Source organism: Sus scrofa, chromosome 13 (assembly GCF_000003025.6).
Source record: "Sus scrofa isolate TJ Tabasco breed Duroc chromosome 13, Sscrofa11.1, whole genome shotgun sequence".
Lineage (NCBI taxonomy): Eukaryota > Metazoa > Chordata > Mammalia > Artiodactyla > Suidae > Sus > Sus scrofa.
Window position 1 is genome coordinate 47743175 of NC_010455.5, and position 18167 is coordinate 47761341.

General features: G+C 40.3%; 1 protein-coding gene across 6 annotated transcripts in view; it reads left to right on the plus strand.

Annotated features, from left to right (window-relative positions):
• The window catches only part of SLC25A26 (solute carrier family 25 member 26), a 166435-nt gene continuing 148569 nt past the window's right edge, over positions 302-18167 (plus strand). For 2 of the 6 annotated variants that reach the window (XM_021069193.1, XM_021069194.1), the window contains exons 1-2: positions 304-578; positions 17395-17551. In XM_021069193.1, coding sequence (XP_020924852.1) covers positions 546-578; positions 17395-17551 — 190 coding nt within the window. In that variant the 5' untranslated portion in view covers positions 304-545. Of the gene's footprint in view, positions 579-17394; positions 17552-18167 lie in introns of all 6 variants that reach the window. The other 4 variants (XM_003358494.5, XM_021069196.1, XM_021069195.1 and 1 more) reach the window with 3 other exon arrangements.

An 18167-nucleotide genomic window follows, 5' to 3' on the forward strand; every position in this document is an offset into this window, starting at 1 on the left:
GAAACATTTTTCTATATTTAATAATTTCCTGATAACGAGTCTGTTTAATGGCAGTTCAAACAAAATTTCTACAGATTAAACGAAGAGGTAAAGCCAAAATAAAAAAATCTACTAGAAACGACTGGCCTTTCACTTGAAACTAGTCCGGCTGCTCCACGGCCCCGCCTCCCACTATGGCCACGCCTCTTTTGGGTTTACACTTTGGCTTCACTATGCTCTCACTGGATGGCTCCGTGCGCCTTGCCCACGCTCATTGGCTCGCGAGAGTTCCTCTATTTAGCCTACTCAGAAGCGTTACGAAATGGAGGCAGAGAAGAGTCGCGAGATTTGGCTCCACCACACTTTCCAGGATCCTCCCTTCCTTCCTGGTTCCCCTTCGGCCCAGCTTCCCCAGTTGCACGTGTAGTTGTTGTGGTTCTGTCTCACGTGGCCACTGAAGGGCCTGCGTTACACGCCCCGCCCCCAACATGGCGGCTCCAGTGCCGCGGGCCGCGACCTGCCTCTGCTCAGCTTTGAATTATAGGCCTGACTGAGTCTTTGAGGCCATGGACCAACCTGGGTTCACAGCCTCGCTGGTGGTGAGTACGGGGCGGTAGGGAGGGGCGCTCAGAGTGCGGGAGTCCTGTGCTGGAGCCCGTGGTGACTGCTCTGCTCTAGCACCTTCTTCCGGTTTTGCGCGCTGAATCGTCCCCGGTCACCGGTTGTGGGAGGAAGCGCGCGGTTCCTGGGCCACACTGGGCCTCGTGTCACAGTTCTATATTTCCTACCCCTATGCCAGAAAGAGACGGGGTGGGGGGAGTGGGGTAGGGGTAGATACATTTCGTTGTATCTTTTTTCAGTTTTGGAAAATGACGGATCCATTCATCCAATACATAATTAATCTACTTATTCTACTTCCAAGCGTTCTTCTAGGCTTTGGGTATACTAATAAGCGCAAATAGCTGTGCTGTGGAGCCAGCAAGTCAGTGGTGTGTAATTCCTTAGAAAACAACGAGATTCAACGTATCTTAACTTCAAAACCCAAAAAGAAATCCTTTAATATTTTGAAACCGTTCTTACAACAGGTCCAGTAGGGCATACTGGACACAGAAGTGAACCAGACAGAAATTGGCTGCTTGTGTTTTCATTCTAGGGGAGTGGGCAGAGGCAGAAGATAACATGCCTTTTCAAAACTTCTGAGAAATGGAGATCTAGAGGAATTTCTTCATTTAATTATGAAGTGTTTTTGCAGGTGTTGGAGATAACATGGTGATCAAAATAGATCTGCACGGGTGGTGGAGGCAGAATAGTGAAATGATTGTTATCATAAATGATTTGAGGGTTAGTTTCAGAGTGTTAGGGAAAGATGTGGAAGGGGTATGTTACCCAGGCTTGTGGAATGATGGTTTTAAATCTAGATTTGCTCGGATTTGTGTAAACTAGGTATTAGAAGTGCATTACTTTGAAGGCATTTTCCTGTTAAGCTGGTAGTACTTGTGACAGTCGCTCTGCTGGGAACTGGGGTAAGCTCTTTACATACGTCATTTCATTTAACTCTGACAAACCATTGAAATCTTATCCAGTTTTCCAGATGAGGGGAGTGAGGAATAGTATATGAGTTAATTTGTCCAAAGTCACACAAGTAAGATCCTTTGGTGTATGTAAGTGTTGGAGCTCAGGCAGTGTAACATGGGATTCCATGCCCTTTACTGCTCACTGAAGCTTGTTGAAACTGTCTGGCAGTTGCTAAAAACAGGCGAATGTCAGTGTTAACAAAAGAACAATGGTTTTAAATTTTATTTAAAGTTTATTTTATTGGAGTTCTTTTTGTGGCAATTCTGTGGTAATGAATCCGACTAGTATCCATAAGGACTAGGGTTCAATCCCTGGCCTGTCTCAGTGGGTTAAGTATCTGGCGTTGCCATGAGCTGCAGTGTAGGTCCCAGAGGAGTCTTGGATCCTGCGTGGCTGTGGCATAGGCTGGCAGCTGCAGCTCTGATTTGAGCCCTAGCCTGGGAACCTCCATATGCCGAACATGTGACCCTAAAAAGCAGGAAAAATAATCATTTTATTAAAGAACGGTAAATAGTTCTTTTGTGGCACAGGGGGTTATTACTGTGGTGGTGCAGGTTCCGTCTCTGGCCCCAGAATTTCCACATCCCATGGGTGCCCCCCCCCCAAAAGAAATGGTACACATGCAGACTTCTTTCTTTCAACGTAGTTACAGAGGGTCAAATTAGGATCAATGGGTAGAGTTTCAAGGAAGTTAGATCACTCCAGCTACAGGCAAATCATTTTATTCATTTAGCATGCAGTTTATTTGTCATATATTCTGCCTCTTGGGAAGTGTGATTGCCCTTGGGGATTTGGTGGCAAACAAACCAAACCTGTATGACAAGTACTAGGGTACTAGTTAGGATAAAGAGAGAATAATCTTGAGAACCTACTTTGGATTGAATGACTGAGGAAGGCCCTGAGGTGCTGACATTTAAGCTAAGACCTAAAAGATGAGGGGCAAGAGATTTTAATGAGCAGAGGGGAAAGTTCAGAGGGAGCAACAGGTGAGAAAATCCTCAGGTGGAAAGAGTTCAGAATGTGAACTTGCTTGAGGCCTAGTGGGGAAAGGTAGTGTGGTGGGGGATGCTGTCAGAGAGGTAGAGAAATCCAGCTGAGGTGAGTCTTGGGCTGTGGAAAAGAATTTGGATTTTATTTGTAGCATAGTGAAAGCCATTAGAAGGTCTTCTTATCAAAGTATTCCAGGATGGAGTGCCCTTTTTAAGGTTGGGAGCTTCTTGGAGGTGGGCTGAGCTTCCCAGAAGGAGTTCTGTTTTGCTTGCCACTCTGTGACCAGTGGCTGACACTTCATTAACAGCTCAGTGCTACTTGTTGGGTGAATGAGTGAAACTTCAGATGTTGGCTGAAATCTTGAAACTTCTTGGGATAAAGTGAGATAACCTTAGGAGTACTGAGCCTGGCGAGTACAGATATTTAACTGTTTCCTTCCTGAAGTTTCTATGGGGAGAGCCTCTGGTATGTGAGTTTTCATTTGGAGCACAGAGCAGGTTATTCAGAAAGAAAGCTTCAGGAGTTAACAGATGCAAACTGTTAAGTTTAGATTGGACAGACTATGAGGTCCTCATGGAACTATGTCCAATCACTTGTGATGGAACATGATGAAAGATGCTATGAGAAAGAGAGTAGGTATAGATGTATGACTGGGTCACTTTGCCGTACAGCAGAAATTGATAGAACAATGTAAATCAACTATAATAAAAATTAAAAAAAACCTTCAAAGAGTATATTGACTGGTGCTTGCTTTAGTAGAGTAGCTTGAAGTATTAGTGACCTAAAGGTGTTCATAACATTTAACTTAGTGAAGATACTAGGATGCCACTTAAATGTGAAATAAAAGAGGAAGGGTTAGGTAAATGATGATTAGATGAATTTCATGGACTTTTCAGGGGCCATTGGCAGTAGTGCTTATGATGTATGTGCTATAATAGTAACATGGAAAATGCTTATGAGAGTAGAAAAAAAAGAAATACAATACTGTATATAAATACGTCTGTTCATGCCTAATTAAAACTATAAGGAGTCCCCGTCGTGGCTCAGCAGTAATGAACTCAAATAGTGTCCATGAGGACTTGGGTTTGATCCCTGGCCTTGCTCAGTGGGTTAAGGATCCAGCATTGCTATGAGCCGTGGTGTATGTAATAGGCCTGGGTTGGATCCTGAGTTGCTGTGGTTGTGGCATGGGCCGAGAGCTGTAGCTTCAATTCCACCCCTAACCTGGGAACCTCCATATGCTGCGGGTGTGGACCTAAAAAGACAAAAACAAACAAACAACTGTATAGAAATATTACATTCATCCCTGGGTATCCAAGGAGGGGCTTGGTACCAGGACCCTGTGGATACCAAAATCCACACATGCTCAAGTCCCTTTCATAAAATGGTGTAGTATTTGCACATACCTTTGTACATCCTCCTGTATGCTGTAATTCATTTCTAAATCATACTTAATACAATGTAAATACCATGTAAATATTTGTAAGTATAATGTAAATGTTACATGTAGTTGCTTTCATGCAGCAAATGGAGGTTTTGCTTCTGGGGACTTTCTGGAAATTTTTTGCAAATATTTCCTTTTCTTTTTTTTTTTTTTCCTTTCCTTTATTAGGTCCACGCCCACAGCATATGGAAATTCCTGGGCTAGGGGGCTAATTGGAGCTGCAGCAATGCTGGCTCCAGGTCTCATCTGCTACCTGCACTGCAGCTTGTGGCAACAGCAGATCATTAACACACCGAACGAGACCAGGGACCAAACCTTCGTCTTCACGGATGCTAGTCGAGTTGTTAACCCACAATGGGAACTCCAGCATTTATTTTCATTCTGCAGTTGTTTGAATCCAAGGATGCAGAATCTTGGGATACATAGGCCAGCATTATTTCATTCATAAAAAAAAAAAAAGTCTGGAGTTCCTGTCATGGCTCAGCAGTTAGCGAACCTGGCTAGCATCCATGAGGATGCGGGTTTGATCTCTGGCCTCTCGCTCAGTGGGTTGGGGATCTGGCGTTTCAGTGAGCTGAGGTGTGGGTCCCAGGTGCAGCTCAGATCCTGCGTTGCTGTGGCTGTGGTGTAGGCCAGTGGCTATAGTTCCAATTCGACCCATAGCCTGGGAAACTCCATGTGCCATGGATGTGGCCCTAAAAGACAAAAAAAAAGTCTTTATTGAAATTCTACAAGATTATACAAAAAGATTTTGATGGTAGCCTTTTTTCTTAAATGCAAAACAACAATACCACCAAAACAACCCCCTCCAAACCATTCTTTCCCCTTTATCTCTTTTCCTTCCTGCCTCTTTTCTCCCCTTCAGTACTTAACTATTTCATTGACCTTGTAATTCATCTGGCTTGTTACCTGAATGAAACCAAAAGCATCCTTGTCTCAGTTACTTCTTACCAGTCCTAGGTTATAAGTGAAAGAACTTTGGCAAGTGTCAGTGTTTTGCAGTGTAAAGTACAGGCAGTCTTTGCGTGTGATGGGGTGCTGTAAAAATGAACATCCAGACTTCCTGTTGTGGCACAGTGGTTAATGAATCCGAATCTGACTAGGAACCATGAGGTTGCTGTTTCGATCCCTGGCCTTGCTCAGTGGGTTAACGATCCGGCGTTGCCATGAGCTGTGGTGTCGGTTGCAGACACGGCTCGGATCCCGAGTTGCTGTGGCTCTGGCGTAGGCAGTGACTACAGCTCCATTTGACCCCTAGCCTGGGAACCCCATATGCCGCGGGAGCGGCCCAAAGAAATAGCAAAAAGACCAAAAAAAAAAAAAAGAACATCCAAGTGGAAATCATGCAAAGTGGTCTTAGTAATTGATAGGAAAGCTCTGTTACTTAATGACCTTTAAAAATTCTTATCAATGTTTTGGATTCTCTTACTGGTTCTTTTTTTTTTTTTTTAATGGCCACATCTGTGACCTATAGAAATTCACGGACCAGGGATTGAGTCGGAGCTACAGCCGTGACTTACATGACACTTATGGGGGATTGAACCTTTGCCTCCGCAGCAGCAACCCAAGCTGCTGCTTTCAGCTTCTAACTCACTGCATCATGCTGGGAACTTCAAGAAATCTCTTACTGTTGATTGTAAATGTATAGTGAAACAAACAAAAATAATGAAACCAACATTTAGGACATTGTAACTTAAACATTAAGATTGTATTTCTTTGTTGAAAAAAAGAAGCAGTTTGTAAGTCATGAAAATTAAGATACAGAACAAATGTCTTTTTAGTGCCTTGGCCAGGTGTCATTACTGCTTTCTAAAGTTTGGGTCAGCTTCCAACGTGTTGTCCTGTGTGCCTTCAGTGTTGTGAAATACCTCTCAGAGTTCCTTTAATGTGGAGATTTTTGCAGCACAACCTCCTCTGGGACATCTTCATCCTGGTTGTCAGAGCCACTCTTCTTATGTACGGCGATAAGTTCACCTTCACTCATTTCCTCTGCTGCATAACTAGTTTCTCTTGAAGGATAGTAGCATCAATGTTCCCATGGCCAGCGAGTTCTTTTCTAAATCCTTTTCGAATTTCAGTGTTAACCACTTGTCATTTATTTGCTGCACTTTTCATCTTTGTTGGCCAGTTCCCTCTTTCAGAGATCCGTTTTTGTGAAATGACACTGTGATCACTGTGATCGAACTGCAGTCTAAGGGGACTTGTGTTCCTTGTGGGTAACTGTGATTCATGCTTGTCTGTGCTCTGTAAAGCAGGGACTGCTTGCAATGGTTGTTTATTGTCATTGTGGTTGTTGTCTTACTTTAGTGAGAGGATTCTGAAAGAGCTTCTTTGTGATGCGCATGTCTTCTCACTGGACCTGCATTTCTGCTGAACGGGAGGGACTTGAGGGCACTGGCATGGATTACGTTGCCAGAGCTTCTTAGATGGAGTGAGAGAACAGAAGAAAAGAAAGACGTTTAAGCTCTGTTGCATTTTTTTCTGCCCCATGCTTTTACCTGCTGGAGGGCAGTCTCCTAGTCTCTTTTCTGGAGTCCAGGTAAGTTAGTATTTGATGATGAAGCATTGTTTCCAAATCTATAAGGGGTTGTGAATTGTGCTTCATCTGGGATCACAGTTGAGAGCTACTGCTGTGAAGGAGACATTTCTTCTGCATTTCAAGTACCAGTAGATGGGACTACTTTTTTGCATTTTTCTTTCAGTATAAGAGGGGGTCCTGAGAACATTTTAGCAACTAATAATTTAGCTTTAAATGACTTGTTAATATGCTTTTGTTATCACTTCCAAACCAAATGCTATGTGTTCAAATATGTTTTATTTTTATTAATTTTTTTTTGTTTTATTAACATATAGTTGGTTTACAATGTTGTGTCAATTTCTGCTCTACAGCAAAGTGACTGGTCATACATATGTATATGCATTCTCTATCTCATATTCTTTTTTTTTCTTTGACAGAAACTTTTTTTTGATTACACCCTTTCTAAATTTTAAATGATTTTTATTGTTTTCCATTATAGCTGGTTTACAGTGTTCTGTCAATTTTCTACTGTACAGCAAAGTGACCCAGTCACACACATATATATATATATATATATACATTATTTTTTTCTCACATTATCATGTTATGGCAGCTGCCCAGCAGCCCTGCACTGCAGCGTATCAGCTCTGGCAACAGCCCTGTGGCTGTAGCGTACCAGCTCCAGCAACTCTGTGGCTGCTGTGGATCAGCTCTTTTACCTGGTGAGAAACCAAGCGAGCACTCGGAGAGGTGGAGAACTCAGGTTTATTACGCCAGCGGGCTCAGAGGAGATCGCTCTCCAGAGTCTGAGCCCGGAAGAAGGGTTTCCCAAGGCTTTTATGGGCTACGTCTTCCGGGTCCATGCTTGGCTAGTTGGACCAGAGTGACGTCAGGCAAGGTGGTAGATGCGGAAACAAATTTACAGAAGCAGATGCATGGGGGAGGACTGGTTGGGGCAGTTGGCTAGACTTTGCTTAGTCATCATGGCTGGGGTCTCTCCTTTCTACATTTTTATTGGGACATTTTCTCCTTCAGTCATGCTCCATCATAACTGACTAGATACAGTTCCCAGTGCTATACAGCAGTGTCTCATTGCTTATCCATTCCAAAAGCAATAGTTTGCATCTCTTTTTTTTTTTTATAATTTTTTTTTAAATTTTCCCACTGTACAGCAAGGGGGTCAGGTTATCCTTACATGTGTACATTACAATTACATTTTTCCCCCACCCTTTCTTCTGTTGCAACATGAGTATCTAGACAAAGTTCTCAATGCTATTCAGCAGGATCTCCTTGTAAATCTATTCTAAGTTGTGTCTGATAAGCCCAAGCTCCCGATCCCTCCTACTCCCTACCCCTTGCATCTCTTAACCCTAGATTCCCAGCCCATCCCTCTCTCTCCCACCTCCTCCCCCTTGGCAACCACAAGTCTGTTTTCCAAGTCCATGAGTTTCTTTTCTGTGGAAAGGTTCATTTGTGCCCACATGAGGTCTTTTGCCTCATTTTCCAAGTCCATGCTTTTCTTTTCTGTGGAAAGGTTCATTTGTTCATTTGGGCACAAATATGTGATATCATATGGTAGTTGTCTTTCCCTTTTTAACTTACTTCACTTAGTGTCAGAGCCTCTAGTTCCATCCATGTTGCTGCGAATGGCATTATTTTGTTCTTTTTTTTTATGGCAGTGGTATTCCATTGTGTACAGATGGCACATCTTCTTAATCCATTCATCTGTCGATGGACATTTAGGTTGTTTCCATGTCTTGGCTATTGGGATAGTGCTGCAGTGAACATGTGGGTGCATGTATCTTTTTCAAGGAAAGTTTTGTCTGGAATATGCCCAGAAGTGGAATTGCTGGGTCATATGGTAGTTCTATGTATAGTTTTCTGAGGTATCTCCATACTGTTTTCTATAGTGCTTGTAGCAATTTACATTCCTACCAACAGTGCAGGAGGGTTCCCTTTTCTCCACATCCCCTCTAGCAGTTGTTATTTGTGGACTTATGAATGATGGCCATTCTGACTGGTGTGAGGTGGTACCTCATAGTAGTTTTGATTTGCATTTCTCTGATAATCGGTGATGTTGAGCATTTTTTCCTGTGCTTATTGGTCATCTGTATACTTTTCTTGGAGAAATGTCTGTTCAGGTTTTTTGCCCATTTTTCAATTGGGTTTTTTTTTTTTTTTAATGTTGAGTTCTATAAATTTGTGTATTTTAGAGACGAAGCCCTTGTGAATTGCATCATTTGACACTATTTTCTCCCATTCTGTAAGTTGTCTTTTTGTTTTCTTTTTGGTTTTCTTTGCTGTGCAAAACCTTGTCAGTTTGATTAGGTCCCATTGTTATATTTTTGCTTTTATTTCTGATGCTTTGGGAGATTGACCTGAGAAAACATTTGTAAGGTGATGTCAAGAGAATGTTTTGCCTGTGTTCTCTTCTAGGAGTTTGGTGGTGTCTTGTCTTACATTTAAGTCTTTCAGCCATTTTGAGTTTATTTTTGTGCATGGTGTGAAGGTGTGTTCCAGTTTCATTGATTTATATGTCTGTCCAGTTTTCCCAGCACGACTTGCTGAAAAGACTCTCTTCCCCATTTTATATTCTTAGCTCCTTTGTCAAAGATTAATTGACTGTAGGCATCTGGGTTTATTTCTGGGTTCTCTATTCTGTTCCATTGGTCTGTCTGTCTGTTTTGGTACCAGCACCACACTGTCTTGATTACTGTGGCTTTGTAATATTGCCTGAAGTCTGCCAATTCTGGGTCTTTCATATAAGTTTTTGGATTGTTTGTTCTAGTTCTGTGAAAAATGTCCTGGGTAGTTTGATAGGGCTTGCATTGAATCTGTAGATTGCTTTGGGTAGTATGGCCATTTTTACACTATTAATTTTTTTTAACCCAGGAGCATGGAATATCTTTCCATCTCTTTGAATCCTCTTTAATTTCTTGATTAATGTTTTATGGTTCTCAGCATGTAAGTCACCTCCTTGGACTAGGTTTATTCCCAGGTATTTAATTTTTGGGGGTGTGATTTTAAAAGGTATTGTATTTTCGTATTCCTTTTCTAATATTTCATTGTTAGTATACAGAAACATGACTGATTTCTGAATGTTAATCTTGTATTCTGCTACTTTGCTGGATTTGTCGATCAGTTTGAGGAGTTTTTGGGTTGAGTCTGTAGGGTTTTCTGTATATAGGGTTTTCTGTATATGTCATCTGCATACAGTGACAATTTTCCTCTTCTCTTCCAGTTTGGATACCTTTTATTTCTTTTGTTTCTCTGATTTCTGTGGCTGGGTGATACAGAGTTTGAGTAACATTAACAAAATGCCAAATAGAGGGAAGATAAAAGTTGCACCCACAGTTTTTCCATGTCCACAAATCAAGCATCCTTTACCTGTTTAACAAGACTTAAGAGCCTTTGCTTTGGTACTTGGGAAGAGTGCCTCAAAGATATGGTCCTTGCCCTCAGGGGTGTGCACTCAAGTAGGAGCAAATATTTAACAAAAAATAAAACAAAAATTAACTATGTAATTGCAAATGGTGATTAAAAAGTAACCATTTACTGAGCCCTGTATCCTGTTTTTGCCCAGTTTTTTTCAGAGCAGAAATCATGGTTACAATTTCATCTTCTGCTTTTTTTCCCCCCTTCCTATTCTATTTTAAAAAAATTAACCCATAAGTTCACATCCAACTGTTAGAAAGAAGTTTGAACAGTAGTATTTCTCAGGTTTTTGAGTTTGATGCTGAATCATTCCTGCTACACATTGTGTGATTTGGCTTTCTGTTGAGTGAATTTGTGGGTGATTCTTGTTTAGGCAGCAGAATTTGTAGAGAGCTTTTAATTCATTATTGCTTAGCAAAGACTTGACTTTATAGATTTTATTTTATTTTTTTTTTTAATAAGAAGCTTCTTGTTTATTTATTTATTTTCTTTTTAGGGCCACATCTGTGGCACATGGAAGTTCCCAGGCTAGGGGTTGAATTGGAGCTGAAACTGCTGGCCTACACCATGGCCACAGCAACACCAGATCCTGAGCTGTGCTTGTGACCTGCACCACGGAAGGCTGGATCCTTAACCCACTGAGTGAGGCCAGGGATCCAACCCGCATCCTCATGGACACTATTCATTGGGTTCTTTAACCCACTGAGTCACAACAGGAACTCCATTTTTATGATTTTTAATATTGGCTTGTCAGAAACGGGCATCAGCAAACTTGAAGGATATTGATAGTAATAGAATACTAAAAATAATAACTCATTTATTGATAGTTGATGAAGGGCAGGCTTTTTGCTAAGCATATAACAGGCTTATGTGATTGTATTTAGTTCTCATTTATTGTCCCTCAGTTCTCAAAAACTCCGTGACATATAGGCACTATTATTTTCCCTATTTCATGCATGAAGAAATGGGGGCTTACCTAGGGTAAATAGCTTTTTTGGGGAGACCAAGTTGAGATTGAAGCCAGGTCTGCATGTCTGATGTCAAAGCTGTAGTCTTACGCAACGTTTAATCTGAAAGAATATCTGGAGAAATGGAAATCAAATTCTGGAACCATTATTGCATTCCTGAGAATAGCCTCACTAAACAAAACTGATCCTACATGGTCTTTTCTGTCAGGAGGTGATGATAGGCAGAGAATTTCTGGAGAAATTACCCTGACTATACCACAGAGCTGTGAGTGGAGCTGTGGAATGCCAGGAAGTATAGCAGCAGACAGCACTGGCTTTCACTTGTCACAGTGTGCTCTAGCACACTGCAGCAGGGACAACCAAAGAGTGATTTGCTAGGTTTATTTTCTGAATGTTGGATCTTTTCATAAAGTGTTCTCTCATCATTTCTTCACATTCCCATGTGATTCAAACCAATAACAAGTGCAGCAGCCCTGTTCCAACACAGGCACTGGGTTCGATACTTAGTAGGACCAAGTGACTATCCTGGCTTCTACTCTGAAAGATCTTAATGTGAGATGTTGTGGTATCAGAAGTGAAATGTGAACAATCGGGGGAGTGAAGAAAGTAGCCTTAAATTCTGACTGGGAGGATAGGTTGTTTGTAGACTTTTTGATGATGGCCATTATGACTGGTATAATGTGATAACTCACTATTGTTTGGATTTGCATTTCTCTAGTAACTAGTGATGTTGAGCATCTTTTCATATGCTTTTTGGCCTTTTTTATGTCGTCTTTAGAGAAATGGGTCTTAAGAGCTCCTGCCCATTTTTTGACAGGTTTTTTTTTTTTTTTTTTTTTTTTTTTTTTTTTGATAACCAGCTTTTTTTTTTGTTTTTCTATTTTGGAGATTAATCCCTTATGAGTTGCTTCATTTGCCAATATTTTCTCCTTTTCTCTGGGTTGACTTTTTGTTTTGTTTATGGTTTCCTTTGCTGTGCAAAAACGTGTAAGTTCAGTTAAGTCCCATTTGTTTATTTTTGTTTTTATTTTCATTACCCTAGGAAGTGGATCCAAAAAGATACTGCTGTGCTTTATGTCAAGGAGTGTTCTGCCTATATTTTCTTCTAAAATATAGTGTCCTGTCTTAGATTTAGGTCTTTAATTCATTTTGCGTTTACTTTTGTGTATGATGTTAGAGAATGTTATTTTATTTTATTTATTTTTTGATTGTGACCACGGTATGTGAAAGTTCCTGGGCCAGGGATTGAACCTTCACCACAGCAGTAACCAGAGCCATGGTGGTGACAACACCAAATCCTTAACCTGCTGAATCGCCAGGCAACTCTGAAAATGTTCTAATTTTAAAATAAATTTAAAATTTTGTTTTTATTTGATCATTGATGGGGAAGGATATTTTCATAATTTTTTGGCTGTTTATTTTTTATTTTGAGAATTGGTTGGTCCTGTGTTTTGCAGTTTTGTTTTTGTTTTTTGTCTTGTTGCCATTTCTTGGTCCGCTCCCATGGCATATGGAGGATCCCAGGCTAGGGGTCCAATCGGAGCTGTAGCCACCAGCCTACGCCAGAGCCACAGCAATGTGGGATCCGTGGGATCCGAGCCATGTCTGCAACCCACACCACAGCTCACAGCAACACCGGATCCTTAACCCACTGAGCAAGGCCAGGGATCAAACCTGCAACCTCATGGTTCCTAGTCGGATTCGTTAACCGCGGAGCCACAACGGGAACTCCAGTTTTTTTTTGTTTTTTTTTAGGAAGTTCCCAGGTGAGGGATTGAATTGGAGCTATAGCTGCTGGCCTATATATACCACAGCCATGGCAACGCCAGATCCCAGCCATGTCCTACACTGCAGCTCATGACAACGCTGGATCCTTAACCCACTGAGCAAGGCCAGGGATTGAACTCACACCCTCATGGATACTAGTTGGATTCTTAACCGGATGAGCCACAACAGGAATTCCTGTGTTTTGCAATATTTAAAACATTTGGTATGCCTTTTTTAGGCTGCTTTGTAGGACCTTCTAAAATATGATTAGTAACCCTTTGTTATAGTCATCAATTTATGTATTCTTCAAATAGTACTGTAGTTACCATGTACTACTACGTACTGGTGCTGGGAACATATCAGTAAACAAAACAGGTATGTATCTTAGAGCCACGTGGGACATACAGACTGAAGAAATGGTCAAATGCTCATTGACAGAATTAAAATTCTGATCAGTGTGTGGAGATATGAGGGTCTAAACCTAGACTGCTAGGGAGCATCTGTATACAGTGCTAGAAATGGGGAAGATCAGACAACTTGAAGGAAAGGAAAGATAAAGGTGGAAGGAAGGTACCCAGCAAAGGGCTAATGGTAGAGTTAAAGATGGAGAGGTAGATGGGGGGCCGGAACTTCTAGAGCCTTATAGGCTCTGCTGTGGTTTTGCTTTTCATCCTTTTTTTTTTTTTTTTTTGGTCTTTTTGCTGTTTCTTTGGGCCGCTCCCGCGGCATATGGAGGTTCCCAGGCTAGGGGTCCAATTGGAGCTGTAGTCACTGGCCTACGCCAGAGCCACAGCAACGCGGGATCCGTGGAATCCGAGCCATGTCTGCAACCTACACCACAGCTCACGGCAACGCCGGATCGTTAACCCACTGAGCAAGGGCACGGACCGAACCCGCAACCTCATGGTTCCTAGTCGGATTCGTTAACCACTGCGCCACGACGGGAACTCCTTGCTTTTCATCCTAAGGGCTATGGGAATGTTCGCAGACTAGCAGGATGAAATTGAAATGTGTATTTTACCAAGTCAGCCCTGCCATTAGTGTAGAGGGACAAGGAACACTGCTGGGAAAATGAATCATGGATAGGGAAGAAGGCAGGTATCACACGAGGCAGAAGCTGCTCTGCATCAAGGTGGTTCGAGTCACAGGTGGCCACCTTGTTGTAGAGAAAACCCAGTAGGTCAGGGAGGAATGTTCCCTGAGAAGCCATGTTAATGTTCTGCCTGCTTCTTCTTAGTTGTGGTGTAGGCCAGAGGCCTTTGATGATTTTCTTAAAATAGACAGGTGGTTTGGATTTGTCCTGTCGTTGAGCAGCAGTGACACTCCCCCCACCGCCCCCACCCTGCTGCCCCACCTTTTTTGCTCTGTTTTGCAAGCCTTATTTGGAGAAATAAGGTTTGATAGCCTGTAATCTTGTTTTTTTCACCTGCCATAGGAATTTCAGGGCACTAATTAGGCACTTGTCTATAGCCTGCCAGCACTTCTTATATTTTTAAATTAAGGTCAAAGCTTAGATTTTCTCTATGTGATGTCAAGGTTTCAATAAATTGTTATGCTGTGGTGAGGCTGCTTGTTATCTGGGTTATGTTCTCTTTCTTTGGATTTTGCCTTGTGCTTAGGGTTTTCAGTGTAACTTAACATAAATACTGAAACTAATACTTTGCCTGATAACCTTTTTGGTAAAAGATCATAAGTACAACAAATATCAGGCTAAAGAAAAAAAAAATTTTGGTAGCTTTCCTTCTAATTCACTTGATGCTGGCTTGATGTAAAATTATAAGCATTCCTTAAATTTTTGTCTAAATCCTAAATATGTTGATATGTAACTAAACATTTATGGGTTTTCTTACTCGTATTCCTGTTGACTTATTTTTCAGCCTCTTGAATTTAAATATTTGTGATAAAAAGTTTGAAATCCACAGAAGCAGTTAGTAACTCTTGATTCACGATTTACTAGATAAGCAGATTGAATCTGGTCATTTTATTCTCAGACGATAAGAATTCTGATGAAAGAGTTAGAGAATCAATGGATGCAAAGTAGCCAAATAGATTAAAAGAGTAATTAACTTATTGATTAAAATTTAGCAGTAGATAACAAGTATCTCTCTGAACCCTCTCCTAAGATTAAAGAGAAAATTAGAATGAAGTGCAGCAATTTTTTTTCCCCCCTTTTTACGGCAGAATCCATGGCATATGGAAGTTCCCAGACTAGGGGTTGATTCACAGCAACATGGGATCTGAGCTGCTTCTGCAGCCTACACCACAGCTCAGGGCAATGCCAGATCCTTAACCCACAGAGCAATGCCAGGATCGAACATGAATCCTCACTACTGGTCGTGTTTGTTACCACTGAGCCACAATGGTAACTGAAGTGCAGCATATTTTTAAAGAAACCAGTCGTGTTAGACATTTTCACCAGGATTTTAGTTCACCTCATGTTTTGAGAAAATGAAGAGCCCAGCAAAATATTTTATTACAAACTGAATTTTATAAGACACTTAAACAAGTGATAAGAATGTTGAAAAAGGTTGGTTTTTTTTGACTTTGCTACGTTATGCGTGAACTTTGCCCCTTGACTTAGGAAAAGACATCTTTATATCCAGAAAGAAATCCCGTGTTTGTTACTCTTTTATTTCTATTTGTTTCTCTTCTGACACATCTCTCTGTTCTTTTGGTGACAACTTTTTAGGTCATTTGCAGAGTGCACCTGCATGGCCTTTGGGGTTCTGTCATGCCTTTCCGGCTGATCATATAGTATTAATGTTTATGGTAATGTACTTTTCTAGTGTACAGTGATTTTTAATAATTGACCTATGCTGACTAATTGAAAAATAGACATTATTGCATTTCTCATCAGAGTCATTTTCGTTTTTTCCAATGAAATTTTGCAATGGTTTCATGGTTAGCAGTAAGTAGAGCAGAAAGTGTTTGTTAGGCACTAACCCTTGTCCATCTCAGCATTTTGTAAACCTAAAGGATAGAAACGGGCCATTTTGAATTCTTCCTGTATGTTTTAATAGTACCAATGCTTTTTCTCTGTTATGGAACGCATAGTTGTTAATGTCTGCTTTTATTTTTTGAATATATTCACATGGTTCAAAATCCAAGATAGGAAGAGTTAGCAATTCAGTTTAAAAATTGCTATGTAGGAACCATATTAAGAGTTGCATCCGGGAGTTCCTGTTGTGACTCAGTGGTTAATGAATCCGACTAGGAACCATGAGGTTGCAGGTTCGATCCCTGGCCTTGCTCAGTGGGTTAAGGATCCGGTGTTGTCGTGAGCTGTGGTGTAGGTCGCAGACTCGGCTCAGATCCTGCATTGCTATGGCTCTGGCGTAGGCCAGCAGCTACTGCTTCAATTTGACTTCTAGCCTGGAACCTCCATGGGCCGAGGCAGCAGCGCAAGAAAAGACAAAAAGACAAAAAAAAAAAAAAAAAAAAAAAAAAAAAAGAGTTGCCTCCGTAATTCTTCTGTCTGCTTAGTATGAAATGGTGTTGATTCATATCTTTGAATGGTGCCTTTAGATGTTGTGTATTGACCTTTCTTTGATACTGTCTCTGAATTCATACTTTTTATTTTTCTGAATTTCTTTTTATTTAAAATATTCTACATATACTTTCATGTAATCATGAAGTGCTTAGTTTTTAATCAGTTTTTAAAGTGCAGCTTCTCTAAAGCAATGTGGCATCTCTTAGGAGATGACTGGTTTGGGCCAGGCTTTAATGTCCTCTTGAAATTCAGCTGTTTTTTTTTTTTTTTTTTTTTTCATTTGCTTAAATTAAAAATTATCAAGGAATCTTCAAATATACACAAAGTAGAGAAAATACTATAGGAATCCTTACATAAGGGATTTTTTTTTCTTTCTTTCTCTTTTTTTTTTTTTTTTTTTTTTTTTTAGGGCCACATTGGAGGCATATGGAAAGTTTCCAGGCTAGGGGTCGAATTGAAGCTGCAGCTGCTGGCCTACACCCCAGCTCATGGCAAGGCCAGATCCTTAACCCACTAAGCGAGGGCAGGGATCAAACCCACATCCTCATGGATCCTAGTTGGGTTTGTAACCTGCTAAGCCACAATGGAAACTCCAGATAAGTGATTCTTAAAATGTGGATCTAGATTCATATGGAACATTAATTGTTTAGAATGGAAATATAAAAAAAATTGATTCACTACTTACTAGTTAAAAAGACAGAAATATAGCATTTGGTCTGATATGAAAAGATTGCTAAGGTAAGTTGTCAAATGTAAAAAGCAGGGTGCAGCATACTGTTTTACTTTAAAAAAAAAAGGTAGAATAAAATATTCACATTTGCTTGTATTTGCCTCAATTAACTTTGGAAGGATACAATGAGAAACCAATAAAAGTGGTTACCTGAGTTTTTAGGTACAGGGAAGGAGACTTTGAACTCTTCATCTTTCTGAGGTTATCTGCTTTTTTGAACCCTATGAAACCACTAAAAATGACCTTAAAATTTATTTCAAAATAAATCTATTAAAAATCATTAAAAATTTAAAACAATGTGTAGTATAAAATTTACAATTTGAAAATATAGTACAATAATGGCTATTTTCCAGGACGATCTGTAGATTTCAGTAGGGCTTTTGTCTATATTGTAGTAGTCTATGGTATGTTTTAAGACAATGCTTGAAAGAAATGAGAGGTTTTATTTTATTGTAATCTTTTTTCTTTTTCTTCCTTTTTTTTTTTTTAATTTTAAAGGCTGGTGGGGTAGCAGGTGTCTCTGTGGACTTGATATTATTTCCTCTGGATACCATTAAAACCAGGCTGCAGAGTCCCCAAGGATTTAATAAGGCTGGTGGTTTTCGTGGAATATATGCTGGTGTTCCTTCTACTGCTATCGGATCCTTTCCTAATGGTAAAAATTATATTAATATTATTATCTCTGCTTTATATAAAGCCAAGATAGTGGAGTTTATTTTCAGAATGATATGTAGTCTGACCCTATGTAGAATTTCATATATGTTTGATGTTGATTTTCTGGATTTGTTCTATTCATTAATCTATTACTTTTGACTGAGCTAGTGCTAGTCATCCTAGTGTATTTGTAAAAAAAAAAAAAGGGGGGGGGCAATCTTTTTTAAAGTGGTTCTCGTTAAAACTCCTGGTTAGAATCCTTAAAGTTTTACTCCAGCCTAGAACAGTTGTTCTCAACCTTGCCTGCACAGTGGAATCTCTTGGGAAGCTTTGCAAGATGCTGATGTCTCACTGTAAATCAACTATATATTTCAGTAAAACTTGAAAAAATGAAAAAGCAAAACCGAAACAAATCCAAAATACTGATCCCTATGTCTCCGCCAGAAGTTTAATTGGTCTGGGCTTTGCCTGGATGTCAGGAGTTACATAGTAGCTTCCCAGGTGATTCAGATATGAGGCTGAGAGTAAAAACTGCTGTCTTGGAGATTCTTGTGGAGCAGATGAACCTAAGAAGCATTAAATTTTTGTCTTGACTAAATTCCTCTTAAATGATGCAA